The following is a 13,586-nucleotide window of genomic DNA, read 5'->3' as shown; positions in this document are numbered from 1 at the left end:
TCCAGCTGCGAACAGCAGGCACGGGCAGACATTTTCGGCGCGGTCTGGGAGCAGCGGTGCCCGGTCGCTGATGCTCTGATCATATCCTCAGGGGAGAAGCTGTCTGGCAGCTCCAGCACGGCCACGCCGCCGATGCGGCACCGCTTTAGAGAGGCGTCTCCCCGGACCCCGGAGGGCCGAGGAGCCCGGGGAGCGCGGCGGAGCTCGGGGGAGGCACCGCGGGCTGCGCAGGGCGCCGGGAAGGGAAGGAAGAGAGAGCCGGGCAGCGCCGCCGCCTCCCGGCTTCAGCACGGCGGACAGCGCCCGGCGAGCGGTGCGGGCAGGCGGGGCGGGGCCCCGCACAGGCGGCGCGGAGTCCCGGCGGACACAGAGCCGCGGCCACGCGCAGGGACACGGCCGCGGCAACACGTGCCGGGCCGCGGCCGCAGCACGCCGGCTGCCAGGAGACCACCGGCGTGCACGGGCAGGGCGGCCCACGCAGCGACAGCGGCGGCGCAGGCACGCTGAGACACGCGTGGACAAACGGGCACAGGGGCACAGACCCAGTGCGCGCTCTCGGGCGCAGACACAACCGCCAGGCTCACAGAAAGCACCGCAGCACAGCCCCTCCGCGCAGCCCGCTCTCCCCCCCACACACAGTTTCACACGGACACACACACACAGATTTTCACACACACACACACACAGTTTCACACACACACAGTTTCATGCACTCACACACACAGTTTCACACACACACACAGTTTCATGCACACACACAGTTTCATGCACTCACACACACAGTTTCACACACACACACAGTTTCATGCACTCACACACACAGTTTCACGCACACACACAGTTTCACACACACACACAGTTTCACACACACACACAGTTTCATGCACTCACACACACAGTTTCACACACACACACAGTTTCACACGCACACACACACAGTTTCACACACACACACAGTTTCATGCACTCACACACACACACAGTTTCACACACACACACAGTTTCACACGCACACACAGTTTCACACGCACACACACACAGTTTCACACACACACACACACACACAGAGTTTCACACACACACAGTTTCACACACACACACAGTTTCACACACACACACACAGTTTCACACACACACAGTTTCACACACACACACAGTTTCATGCACACACACACAGAGTTTCACACACACACACAGTTTCACACACACACACAGAGTTTCACACACACGGGCACAGCCGCACGCGGTCACGCGTACGCGCACAGGCACCACGGACGCCACTGACGGACAGCACATGTGCTCGCACTCGCGCTGACACACAGAAAGTGGCACACTCAGCTGCACGCAGACAGACACACAGACAGACACACAGACAGACACAGGCACACACACAGCGACAGACGCACAGACTGTCCTGGTTCCTGCCCGGACAGAGTTAATTTTTGCCGTAGCCAGGAGGGGACATGGGCAGGACCCAGAGGTTGCTCCGCTGTCACCTCAGGTCACTGCCGGCGCTGGGCTTACGGGGAAGGGAGTCTCTTCCTTAGAGCACGGGTTCCTTCTGTCCAGTAAGCGCGGGCTGGGGGCGGTGCGGTAACCTCGATTCTGAGCATTTTGCATGAGAATCACTTGTCTCTCTCGAACACTTTTGTTATTAATAGCATTGCTGTTACTATTCATTTTCTTATCTCATTGCTGTTTCCAGTAAACTGTTCTTATTCCAACCCGTGATCTTTACCATTGATTCCTCCAATTCTCCTCTCTAGCCTGCCACGGGGAATGGGGAAAAGGGTGGGGAGAGCGAGTTGCAGCGTGGTTTTAGTGGAAGCAGTAAATTAGGTAATACCAGTCCTAAACCACGACACAGACACACAGAGACAGACAGACAGAGAGAGACAGACACACAGACAGACACACAGAAGCACGCACGCACGCGCACACATCTTCGCGCACGCCCGCCGGCCGCGCGCCCCCGCCTGGCGACAGCCAATAGCACGGCGAGTCTGCCTCCGGCGGCGTGTGGCCGCCAATGGGAGCGCTGGGGGCGGGGCCCGGCTGGCTCCGCCTCCCTACTTAAGGCCGCGGGTGGCGGCGGGTCGCTCAGTGGCGGGAGGAGGAGGCGCGGGGGCGAAGGCGCGCGAGCTGCGGTGCGCGGCGACCCGCGCACGTGCCCGCCCCCGCGCGGCGCGAGGGGAAGGCGGAGGCGGGGCCGGGGCAGCGCCCGCCGCGGGAGGGGCGGCGGCACCTGCGGGGCGGCCCCGGCGCGGCCACCGGCGAGCGGGCGGCCGAGGGCGCGGAGCGGCGAGCCCGGCATCCCGCGCAGCCCGCCCGGCGTGCCCGCGGCGATGGAGCCGGACAAGTATCTGCCCGAGCTGATGGCCGAGAAGGACAGCCTGGATCCCTGCTTTGTTCACGCGATGCGCCTCCTGGAAGACGGTGAGGCTCCGCTCCGCGCTCCCCCGGCCGGGGCGCTCCTCGGGGTCGGCGCTCGGCGGCCCCGGCCGACTCACACGGAGCGAAATCGGGTTTCCGGGCGGGTGGGCGGCGGAACGGCCCGCGGCGGGACCCGGCCGCGCGTGGGCTCGGGGCGGCGGCGGTTCGGGGGCTCGGGCGCCCGGAGCCGCCCCGGATCCGCGCTGGGGGCCCCGTCCGGCAGCAGCCCCCGGCGGCAGCAGCGAGTGCCCCGCTCCCCGCCGCCCGCGCTCGCTCGCCCGCCGTGCGCCGGCGCTGCCGCGGCTGGGTCGCCTCTGCGGGAAGCGCTCCCCTGGTTCCCGGGCTCACTTACACAAAGACAGATGCTGGCGTCTCATTACATTCGTTATATCCTGTTTTCCACGCTGAAGTAATAAGGTTTATATGGTAATACTATTATGCCGTTAATGCGGCGCTGTTTTAGTCGACTGCGCGATGTCAGACATTGATTTGATATGGCTTATCAATTTCATGACAGTTTCATCCAGGACATGATGATTTCCTCTTGGTTTTGTGCGGAGATCAGAATACACTGGTTATAACATTTGGTTACTCAGTGTAATTCGCCCTGCTTTCCTTGCTTTAGTTGGAGTAGAGTTTTAGTGGGACCTCACCTAGAGGTTCTTTAAAAAGTTTATAATTTAGTCTCTCTTTTAATAACTGCTCAATATAGTGGTTCACTGAAGACCTCGTGGTACAGAGTTTCAACTTTTGCCCAAGTGTAATCCGTTAAGTTCCTCTTATACATGTTTTTCTTCATAGATTTTTAATAGTCTTTATAAAATCCCTGTTAAACTTGAAACCTAATGTTGAAAAGAAGTAGTAAAGAATGATGCATAAATCAAGACAACCTATCAAGCTCTTAAATTAGATTAAAGCAAAGAAATGTATGGTCAGGCCCTTGAGAGTCACACATTCAAATAAACTCACATTCAGAGGTGGCAAATAATTTCCCAAGTTCTGTTTATGACTTAAAATCATAACTAATTCAGATTTACCATGCTAAGCAGTAAGTGTTTTTCCTCTGTCAGCAGTTTTTATATTGTCTTTCCTTAATGTATGTTCTATTGATTGTGAATGAAGATACTGGGTCCAGGTTTTGTTGGAGTGCTTCTGTTTGATAGCTTTGAAATTTGAAATTCATACTGAATTTCAGTATGAATACAGACCCATTTAGTACCCTTTTGTCATAGCTGCATTGCTGCTAAAGAGGCAGCCATGCTGCTTTTTACAGTTGTTTTTCTAATAATCACACCATAAACAAAGTCCTTATTTCTTAGAGGAATTTTTTTTGAACCTTGCAGTTCGATCTTTTCCCAGAGGGGGGAAGTGTCCGCTGAGAGTGTGTGTGTGAGTATCTGGGAAAGGAGGAAAATGCAGGAAGGACAAAACTGAAAGTAGGCAAATAAAAGTAAAAGGAAAATAAGATTGGTTTTTCTAGGTATCAAGTTCATGTAAAAGTTGCATTTTGAGTAACTGTGAGATTGAATAAATAAACGATTTCCTCATTCCTTCTTAGCATAAGTAGGACTATGCATTATTTCACTGGATTTTTTAAAAGATGAAGGTGAGTTGTCTGAGTGAATGCTAATGTCAGATTCACACCGGGTACCTGGCATTATCCTTCAAAACACCATCTGTCAAGCTTTCTAGAGATTTGTTTTAGAGTCTAACATATGATGACTGTTAAAACACTTAACCATAGTAAGAATGTTACTACTTAAGAAAATTAAAATTAATGCACTGGTTCCTGCTGGGTATAAATAGAAAGGAAATTTGTAGAATGGGCAGAATTTTCTTTTTTGAGTGCCAGAAGAAAATGGGATCCTGGTGTAAGGATCTCTGTAGTACTGAGTAATTTCTAGGTTATATTTATGATGAAACATTTTTTCCAGACTCTGGATTTCTGTCCTTTAGAATGTAATGTGCAATCAGCTACATCCATAACGATGCCAGCCAGGTGTTCTTTTTATGGTGTCCTAAGCATTTTTGATTGCCAGTGCATTTTGTATCAAATGCATAAGTGTAGATTTGCTTTGGAGCTCAGCGCCTCAAGCATTCACTCTGACTTGAAAGTGCTGTGTTGTTTCATATTGACTGCTAAAACCTGAGGTTGAGAACAGTTGTGTTGCTGTGAGAAACCGCAGAAGGGCACGCAAGCAATAAGTATTCCAGAAAAATGCTTCTGATTTGCAAGAGTGGATTTACTTGTAAAGATAAGACTACCCATTTTTCTCCAATAATTTGTTTGTTTGATTCTGTTGCATGGTTTTTTTTTTTTTGTTTGTTTGTTTGTTTTTTGTGTGTTTTGGTGTACTTAACCAATATTAAAACCAACATGTTACTTATGTTTTCAATATGTAGGTCTGTGTCCTTCAGGTTGACCTATTGCAGATGCATACTTGAATCAGTAGCTATTTATCCCTCACCATTAAGGGATGACTAGAAATCACTTATTTTAGTCCTTACCTGGGTCTAGTGAAATCCCCAGAAAAGGGACATTTCCTTTGGCAGACTATTTGTATACTTACTAAACAACATAAAGAAAGATAAGGTCCTAGTGAAGGAAGAAGGTACTAGTGCTATTTAAATACGAAGTGTGGAGAAAAAACCCAATTTCTTTAAAAATCACTGAGGGAATCTGTTGTGGATTCTAACACTGAATGGCCAATTGAGTGCCTTAATCAGAAGATCCTTGATTTCCCATGGGTCATAACCTGTTTCATGTGGAAGTAGATCCTATGTTACTGTTGCACTATTAGAAATGGAAAAGTCATTGGTAAGTCATCTACTAGGAGGACTTGGGAGTGGCTGGTGATATTTGTCTCAGCCTAAGTTTTTTCAAACTTGTGCAAAATGCATTGAACATACTTATTCTGAGACTATAATCCATTCAGTAATGAAAATTATATACCTTTTAATTGTAATAGGTAGCTGAACTCTAAAGAATAGGCTAGTCTCCATCTTTTGGAAAGGGCTTTTCTGTATCAGGTGAACTGTTTTGTGTACTAGGCTGTTATAAGAGCTGGAAGAGTGTCCCTGTTTCATGTATAGTTTTAAACTATGCTCTTGTATACTGGTTACCAGTAGTTATTTTCTCAGGTAAGATTGTCCTGCTTTTAGTCAGGATATGTCCTGATAAATGTATGAGATAACACTTGGTTAGATAAAAAATGTCAAAAGTGAAGAGCATGTTCTTGGGCAGTACCTTTTTTACCCAGCTTGTGCTTATACTGCAGCACACTCCAGAGCTCCAGGAAGAACTGAGAGCCGCTTGGTACTAGTGCTGCTCCCTACCGTGGAAGCTACCAGCTCCTTATATGTGTTACTTTTGCATGTTTGTAAATATTTATTGCTTTGTGTAAGATGTCTGTGATTATGAATATAAATATAAGTGTGTCACTTCAGCTGTGAAGGTGTGGATAACATAGAAAGATACAACCAGCTGGAAGTGTTTGGTGGTTCCAAAGTGGTTTTATATCAGCATTCCATTTAATAGGCTAAAGTGTTAGCTAATTGTCTATGTACTTTTTGAGGTCAAGCAGATTATATATATGTGTGTGTATATATATATATTAAAAAAAAATATATATATATTATATATATATGTGTGTATATATATATATAAAATATATATATTATATATATGTGTGTGTATATATATATATATTAAAATTATATATATTATATATATATATATAAATATGTGTGTGTCTTTATATGTATGCAGCTTTGGAATATCTTGCATAGTGTGTTCTTAAAACCAGCTCTGTGTTTTGTAATATAAACATAAAGGAAAAAGACCTATTGGAAAGAGCTGGCCAAAGTAAGAGCATCTCTCCCCATGGAAATATCAGCATTACTAGGGTAATGAGGTAGCTAATTTCTGTCTCTTATAATGACAGTGCAATTGACCTCAGAATTTCAGCTGGCATTCTGAAGGCAATGAAAATCAGGCCTTTAATCTTGAATTAAGTCCCTAGGTCATTCCATGTGGCATAGCAGAGTTCATTAAATCTCCCAAGTTGTGTAAATTAGACTCGTATAGCTCAGCTATCATCCTCATACAGGCTTCTTTTAGGATGGGACATGATTATTCAAAACATTAGCCTTTACACTGAGCATTAGTAGGTTCTCTCATACAAGCTTGCAGTAGGAGTTCTGGCTAGTAGAAAACTGTTGACATAATGCAATTTATTTTGTCTTATATTCAGTATTTCAACTAATACACTGTCATATGTAGGTTTGGGGATTATTTGTACTATTGGAGATTGATTTTCTTTTCATATAGGAATGCAGTTTTAGTTCATGAGTATGTGTTTTTGTTAAAAACCTGGGATAATAATAAGGTTGTTATATGAAAATTATTTGTCTTGGAAATATAGGATATGACAATAATATACTTAGCCCTAGATATGAAAGGCTGTTGATCAAGCCTATGACCTGCTAAAACCAGGCCTCTGATACTTTTTAGTTTTTATAATTTATTTCATTGAAAACTACTCGTGAAAGTATGCTTGCAAATTTATGAGTTCACTTGTCTCAACAAGACTTTTGACTGAAATAAGATTAATGAAAAATGTAAATGTAAATTCATGCATTAATATTAATCTGTGAATGGTCACTATTCTGCTTATTGTTTCTTTTATTCCTGATGTTTACATCAGGTGAAAAGAAATCTGTATTCACAAAGTAGTTGGTATTAATCATTGTTTGCTTTGCTGTCTCAAGAAACGCACTGTAAATTCCCGGTAGTCAACCTGAGTTGACTCAGGAAACATGCTAATATTCAGAGCATGTGTTTTAGGTACCTTGGTTTCATTAGAAACTAGATTTGTATTGATCATTTGGAGCCTTTTCAATAGAAAGTGCAAACTCTAGATGAATACAAGATACTTATAATTTCTATAAAGTAGTGATGTGCTAGGCATTACGGACTTGGTTCAAAGCTGACTAAAGTTAATGGGAATTTTTCTGTTGTGTTTAGTGGCCTATCAGGCAGTCCTTGTAATACAAATATGATCTATTGACTGGTATAGCCTATCGGACGCGCTTTTGCCTTGTAGAATGTAATGCAGATGAATCTCAAGTGATAACCAGATTTATGGAAAACAAAATATTATAAAATGTTAGAATGAGTATAACAAAGCAAATGTTATGTTTGTATCGACCCCAGCTTCTTAGTCATAAAAGGCAGACTTGCTTCAGAGGAGAGAAAAAAGAAATGATAGATGTGATTTAAGAAATAAAAATAATAAAATTCTTTCAGACATCTGAAGCCACTTAGGACCATTTGATCTGTGATCTTAGTAAACATGTACTTTGAAGCGCAGTAAATTGTTTTGCAAAGAGGCAACAATATGAGTGCAGTAATTGAAGGTTAGATTCTGATACCCTGGTTTAAAATAAAAGATGCTTTGCTCTTTAAATAGTGTCGTTTGAATCAGTAGAGCTGCTAAAGGTATGATTTACTGCAAATAGCAGAACTTAGTACCAACTGTTTAAGGGAATGTCAAAGGTATTTGCTGAGGTTTTTCTGGATATTCATAGCCTTATCAACAAAGTTATAGTTTTTTGGCAACATGAATATTTTCCTTGAAGGAGAAGCATATTTTTTACTTATCCTGGGAATTCTGTTAGTAAATTTATGTCATATTTAGTCTCCTTGGTGTATACATTCAGAGTGCAACTGCTGTAACTGTCCATCACTCTTCTCTATACCTCTAAGTAAGCATTTTAAAATTCAAAAATTTGGGAAATTGTTAATATTTGTGGTTAGTACCACAAGAAGGCAGAATACCTGGACAGCTGAGTAGAACATTCCTATCAGCTGTTAACTTCATAAGCACTGAACACCTGTGTAATGTGTAGAATAGAGTGGCCATTCCTTACCAGGAGGTGGCATGATTGGGCTCCACATGCCAAAATAGAGCTTCATATGCTGGTACCTTGGGGTCCAACAGGCACTTCAAATTCTTCTTCACTGGATGTAGACATTTCTCATTTAGGCAATATGCAGACAATATATACTGACAACGAGATTCGCTGGAGCATGCTGGGCTATTTAGTAGTCTATAAAATCTGTTATGATCAGCAATGACCTGTGCATGAATCTTCCAATAAAGGCTAAAATTCTGCCTAACCCACCAAAGCAGTGCCATGAGAGTGAAACAGTTCCTCCATGACACAAGGACACAGGTTTCAGGCTCAAAGTATGAGATGTCTTGGGCCTTACTTTAGAAGGCCTCAATGTAGCTGCTGCTTAGTAGTTCTTCTCCAAGGTTTATTAAAATGGGAATATGTTGCACCTTTCTGTGCCTTGTAGCTGTACTGTAGGCTACAAATGCTGCTTTTATGAAATAGTTGTTTTCTGGATCAGCAGGGTCACTGCAGTCACCTGGTGCCTCAGCTCAGGGTTAGAGTGCCTTTTCAAAAATAAGCTATTTTTAACTGCTTCAATTAAATCTATTTTGTCCACCAAACTACTGAACGTGGAGGAAAATTTAGTGTTGTCACAGCTGATCTTAGAATACACAATTTTCTTTAAAATACTTTGAGAATAAATAATAGAGTGTTTTCATCAGGGATTTGAAGTGTTAAGAAAGCATACACAATAGAAAAAAAATCAGTTTTGCAGGTGGACCTTGCTAAGCATTGTGAAGGTATGCATTCATCTTTTCTTCACCTTGCGTTTTTAAGTCCTTGGTTGGGTATCAGTGCACTGTATCAGAATAAGCAAGAAAGCAGACAGTTTTTAAAATCAAGTGTGTAAAGTATAGAACTTTACTGATGCTGCAGTTTAATCTTTGGCTGTATAAACAAATAAGATTGTGCAGTCTGACCAGAAAAATGGAAAACCTTAATACTTGTGTAAAGATCGGATGTGCATAGTACATGGAATCTTGGCTTGTCCTATATATCTTCAGTGAATACATTCTAAAACTCTCATCTCCAAGATGTAGACTGATGCTGAATTTCATTCTAATCTTTGAGATCTCTACGTGAAAAGAGCTTCATAAGAAATGTGTTGTATTCTTATTACTTTTGGTACAAAATTACTCTTTTTAAAATCTACAGGCAGAAATAATCCTGGTTATTACAGTCCTCTGTAAATCCTGTCATATTTTAATTAGAATCCTGCTGGAAATTAGTACAGCTATTTCTTTATCCTAAAAAGGGCTGAAACTAATAAAAACTAGAATAATTATTTGAGACTTTCAGCAGATTAAAAGCCTCCAGCTCCCCCAACCCCCTCAAAAAAACCCCTCCTGAAATAATGTATGCCTGTTCCAGACTTCAGAACCTTTGCTGTTGAAAGGGAATTTTTTAGTTTGAATTCTGAAAAAATTATCAAGTGAAACTTGTAATAATGCTAGTATGGCAATATTGAAGATAATCCACACTTAAATTAAGATGGTACAAAGTTTTGATGGTCATATATGGTTGCATATGATACAACCAGAGACATGTTAAAATCGTCAAATGCTCTGCTGGCACTGGGCATTTCTGTTTATTGTTTTTGGGTTAGCATGATGCAAAGGCTGAAAGACACAGGGCAGGTCACTGCTGTTTTAGAATTTCTCTGCACCTGCTGGAGTGCTCATCACTTATTCTAGCATCTATCCCTTGTTGTAAGGGTTACACTGACAAATGTAGAAAAAAAGTCAAAAGCTTTTGATTCATAAAATACTTTGAATTCTGGTAATCAATGTAACTATTAGAAAAAGTAATAGTGTGTGCTAGTCTGTAAGAGATTTATCAAAACCTGCATTCCTCCTTTTTGCTCTGCTTTGGATCTGGAACAGAATGTTTATTTGTTTTGTAGTAGAAGCATTTTGGCTTTGCTAACTGGTAAACACCGGTGTGTCTTCAGCAAAAGTAGGGATCAAAGCCCCTGGTTCATAATCAGTCAGCTTCCAGATAGCAGCACTGCAAATCAAGGAAAAAGTTTTCCTAAGAGGTTTGAGCACTGGAGAAAGAAAACAAATCTCCTAGTTGAATGTTCCCAATGTTCCCTGGGATTTAAGTGTATGTTTCAAAGCTGTCTTTCAAATACTTGAAGTTAGAGAACTTGCCATGAAATCAGGGACCATGTGCGTATGTTTTAAAATGGCTTTTCAGTATTGGAAAATTGAGTAAACTTACCTGTCACAGTGTAAATTTTTGCCTCTGTGTTTCTGCTAATGAAGGCTCATATTGCTGATTTTTCTAAATATTTCTAAGCAAACTTGTTTGTTGCATTTTGTCTTTTTTGACATTGTGGAAAGAACAATTTGGTATTGTCAGGGGTTGCTCTGAAGTCAGAATGTGGGCTCTAGCTGGGGAAAGAGTGGAACATTGTTCTTCCTAAATACTTAGAACTACATTGATTTGCTGCAGCTATGGAGCTGTTTCCCTGAATTTCCCATTTTAACTCTAAACTGATTTTTCTCCAGTTCTCCTGAAAGGAGCAGCACCAAATTTTAGTGACTTACTGTCTCTTATTTTGTTGTTTGAAGGGCAAATTAAGGATTGATTACATAAATTCCAGGAGACCTTTCTCCTTCCTGTTTTCAGATAGCTGTTCAACAAGAAAATTGAGAGTTAGTTTTGGTAAATGATGCTTATTATGCTTGTGTCTCCATAGGGTATTAGAACTATCTAATAGCTTTAACTTTTGCACAGGTACAGATTTGCAATTATTTCACTAATACTGGTATGCAAAGTAGTAGGATTTAGCCCATTGTAAAATTTGAAATTAACATCCTTCTCATACTTGTAGATCCCAGTAAATAAATGAATTCTATCAGTTTATTACTATGCTCAAAAGCCATTGGTGGGTAATCCGCCACACCCAGTTCTTACATTGCATGGACTCCTTTTCCTGATCCTGCACTCCTATTTAAAAAGATCATTCTGTCTTTCTAAATACAGTATTGCAGAATGCCCCGATTCTCTTTGATTTATTAGGGGCTGTCCACATGCTGTTGCTGCTGTTACAGGAGTGGTTGGTTTGTTCTTTACTTGCTGCAAATGGTTTAGTGTGAACACCAACAGATCAGGTTGTGCATAAGTCTGTGAAAAAGGGTTTTACTCATCAATGTCAAAGGGGTCTGAGGTCAGCAGTGGATGTGGGAAAACAGGTGTTCATGTTACCTGTTTTGTTGCTCTTCTTTTTCTGAAGACCAAACTGTGAGGTAGCCTAGAAATACAGTAGTTTATGTAGAGTTGTGCATGACAGAAAGATGTTCATGCAGTACCAGCTTGTTAGAACACACAAACCATCTGTTCAGCACAAAAAGTCTCTTGCTGCTCCGAAGTGTATGAATAATCTGGAATGATATGGCAGATGCAAGGGGGAAGAGAGGACTAAGTTTTTGGTAGAAATATTTTGATATAATGATTTTTTAAGGAATGTTTGTACTGTAAGCTATCCAAGTGCTTCTTGTAGTTGAAGTAGATGTTTTCAACATAAAGTAGAAATAGAGCAGGTTGGTTTTGACACAAAGCAGGAACTTGATGTGACTCTGCATCCATCTAAGGACTTAAGATGTCCTGATTTGGAGACAAATAGAAAATAATTGGAAGCTGCTATGAATTGTAAATATTATTAACATGGAAGATCTCAGTTGCTGTTTAGTACAAAACTGGGAGAATCATTGTAACATAGATTGTTGTGTTTATTTACTGGGTAACTTAACACATATATATGGATGGCAAACACCTACGGGATCCCTCTGAACACATGAAATACAACAGTATCAAAATGATGTAATTCTGAACAGAAGCTTTTCAGAAAGAAGTGAATTTTATTTATTTTTTAAATTAAACCAAAAGCATTTTCAAATGCTTATTATACTACTTTTATCTGTCCATTTTATCTGAATAAAACTTAATTAAAGGTTCCAGAAGTCCTCACTTAATGTTCACTATTTTGTCTTTCATGGATGTGTGAATGAGAGGAAGTAAATTAGGGATTTGAGGCAAGTTTTTTCTTTTTGTTGCTTGATTGAAAATGACACATTTTTTCAGTGCATTTCAAAAATACATTCTTGACTCCTAATTCTATTGCACAGGTGGCTTCTGGGATTTCTGCCAACAGATACAGACAGAGGACAACATCAAAACCTTTTCCAAAGCTTAAAAAAAACCAGTATTAATAGTGTTATCCTATCCGTATGTTGGAAAACTCTTCTATTATGGTTTATAACTTAAAAAGTTGTGCTAAGTAACACAATACTGGTTAGTAAAAGCAAGTTCTCTTAACTCTGCTGAAAGTATCTGCATTGTATGGTTTCTGCCTTCAGCTTCATTTTGTACATGATGCTGCTATTGATATCAAAGTGATTTTAGATTTTGAAAGACTAAAGTGTTTTTGAGCTGATCACTTGCCAAGACATGAAGTTTTGAATACTTTTTTAACACCATCTTTGTTCATTAATTCAGTATTGGAGAGTCTAATTTCAGTCATTACAAATTTCAGTGTGGCCCTGTGTTTGTCCTAGGAGCTTTCAGTCCAGACAGCAACTCACTATCTATTTCTTTCCATTGGATAAGTGAGTGAACTAAAACTGTCTCATAGTCTGTGAGACATCTCTATTGCCTATAGTAGTCTATAGGGTGCTTTTTCATCTGCCTGACAAAAGGCCCTCAGGAATTTTGTCCCTCATTTGAATACTGAGTATTATGAAGGCCATAAGCTTGTGACCTCTGAATTCTATAACTTCCCCATCTCTCATAATTTAAATGCTTATAGCCTGAGGTACATGGACTGGGAAGGGATGCTTGGTCCAGAGGCAAGTCTCAGTACTGCTGAGATAATGATCTTACTGTAAGAGTTATTCTGAAAGAAAAATAGTACCATTTTACAGTAACAATTTATTGGAGACCTTTAAAAAGGAGTTTTCAGGTGCCAGCTAATCTCAGCTATCATAACATTATTGCTATCACTTTAAGAAGAATACCTGACAGCTGCAGGGGAAAAAAAAGTCAAGTCTTTGATGTCCATTTGTGTTCATTCCTAAAGGGATATCATTCAGCTGTTTACTACAACTTTAAAAGCATCCAGTCATTAGAAAATGTGAGTATTGATGTTCAAAGTTAATTTTGAGATTGTTCTCATGTGCCTGAATTGA

At 41.5% G+C, this 13,586-nt stretch overlaps 1 protein-coding gene across 17 annotated transcripts in view; it reads left to right on the top strand.

Annotated features, from left to right (window-relative positions):
• The first annotated feature begins 2,118 nt into the window (after positions 1-2,118).
• The window catches only part of KHDRBS2 (KH RNA binding domain containing, signal transduction associated 2), a 333,019-nt gene continuing 321,551 nt past the window's right edge, over positions 2,119-13,586 (top strand). For 8 of the 17 annotated variants that reach the window (XR_010997050.1, XR_010997045.1, XR_010997049.1 and 5 more), the window contains exon 1: positions 2,123-2,436. Coding sequence is in view for 6 of the 17 variants with exons in the window: in XM_068183719.1 (XP_068039820.1) it covers positions 2,346-2,436 (91 nt within the window). In the remaining 11 variants the exon portion in view is untranslated. Of the gene's footprint in view, positions 2,437-13,586 lie in introns of all 17 variants that reach the window. The other 9 variants (XR_010997051.1, XR_010997052.1, XR_010997054.1 and 6 more) reach the window with 3 other exon arrangements.

This window comes from Anomalospiza imberbis, chromosome 3, assembly GCF_031753505.1.
Source record: "Anomalospiza imberbis isolate Cuckoo-Finch-1a 21T00152 chromosome 3, ASM3175350v1, whole genome shotgun sequence".
Lineage (NCBI taxonomy): Eukaryota > Metazoa > Chordata > Aves > Passeriformes > Viduidae > Anomalospiza > Anomalospiza imberbis.
The sequence above is the reverse complement of the archived record's forward strand: the minus strand, read 5'-3'. Positions and strand labels throughout refer to the sequence as shown.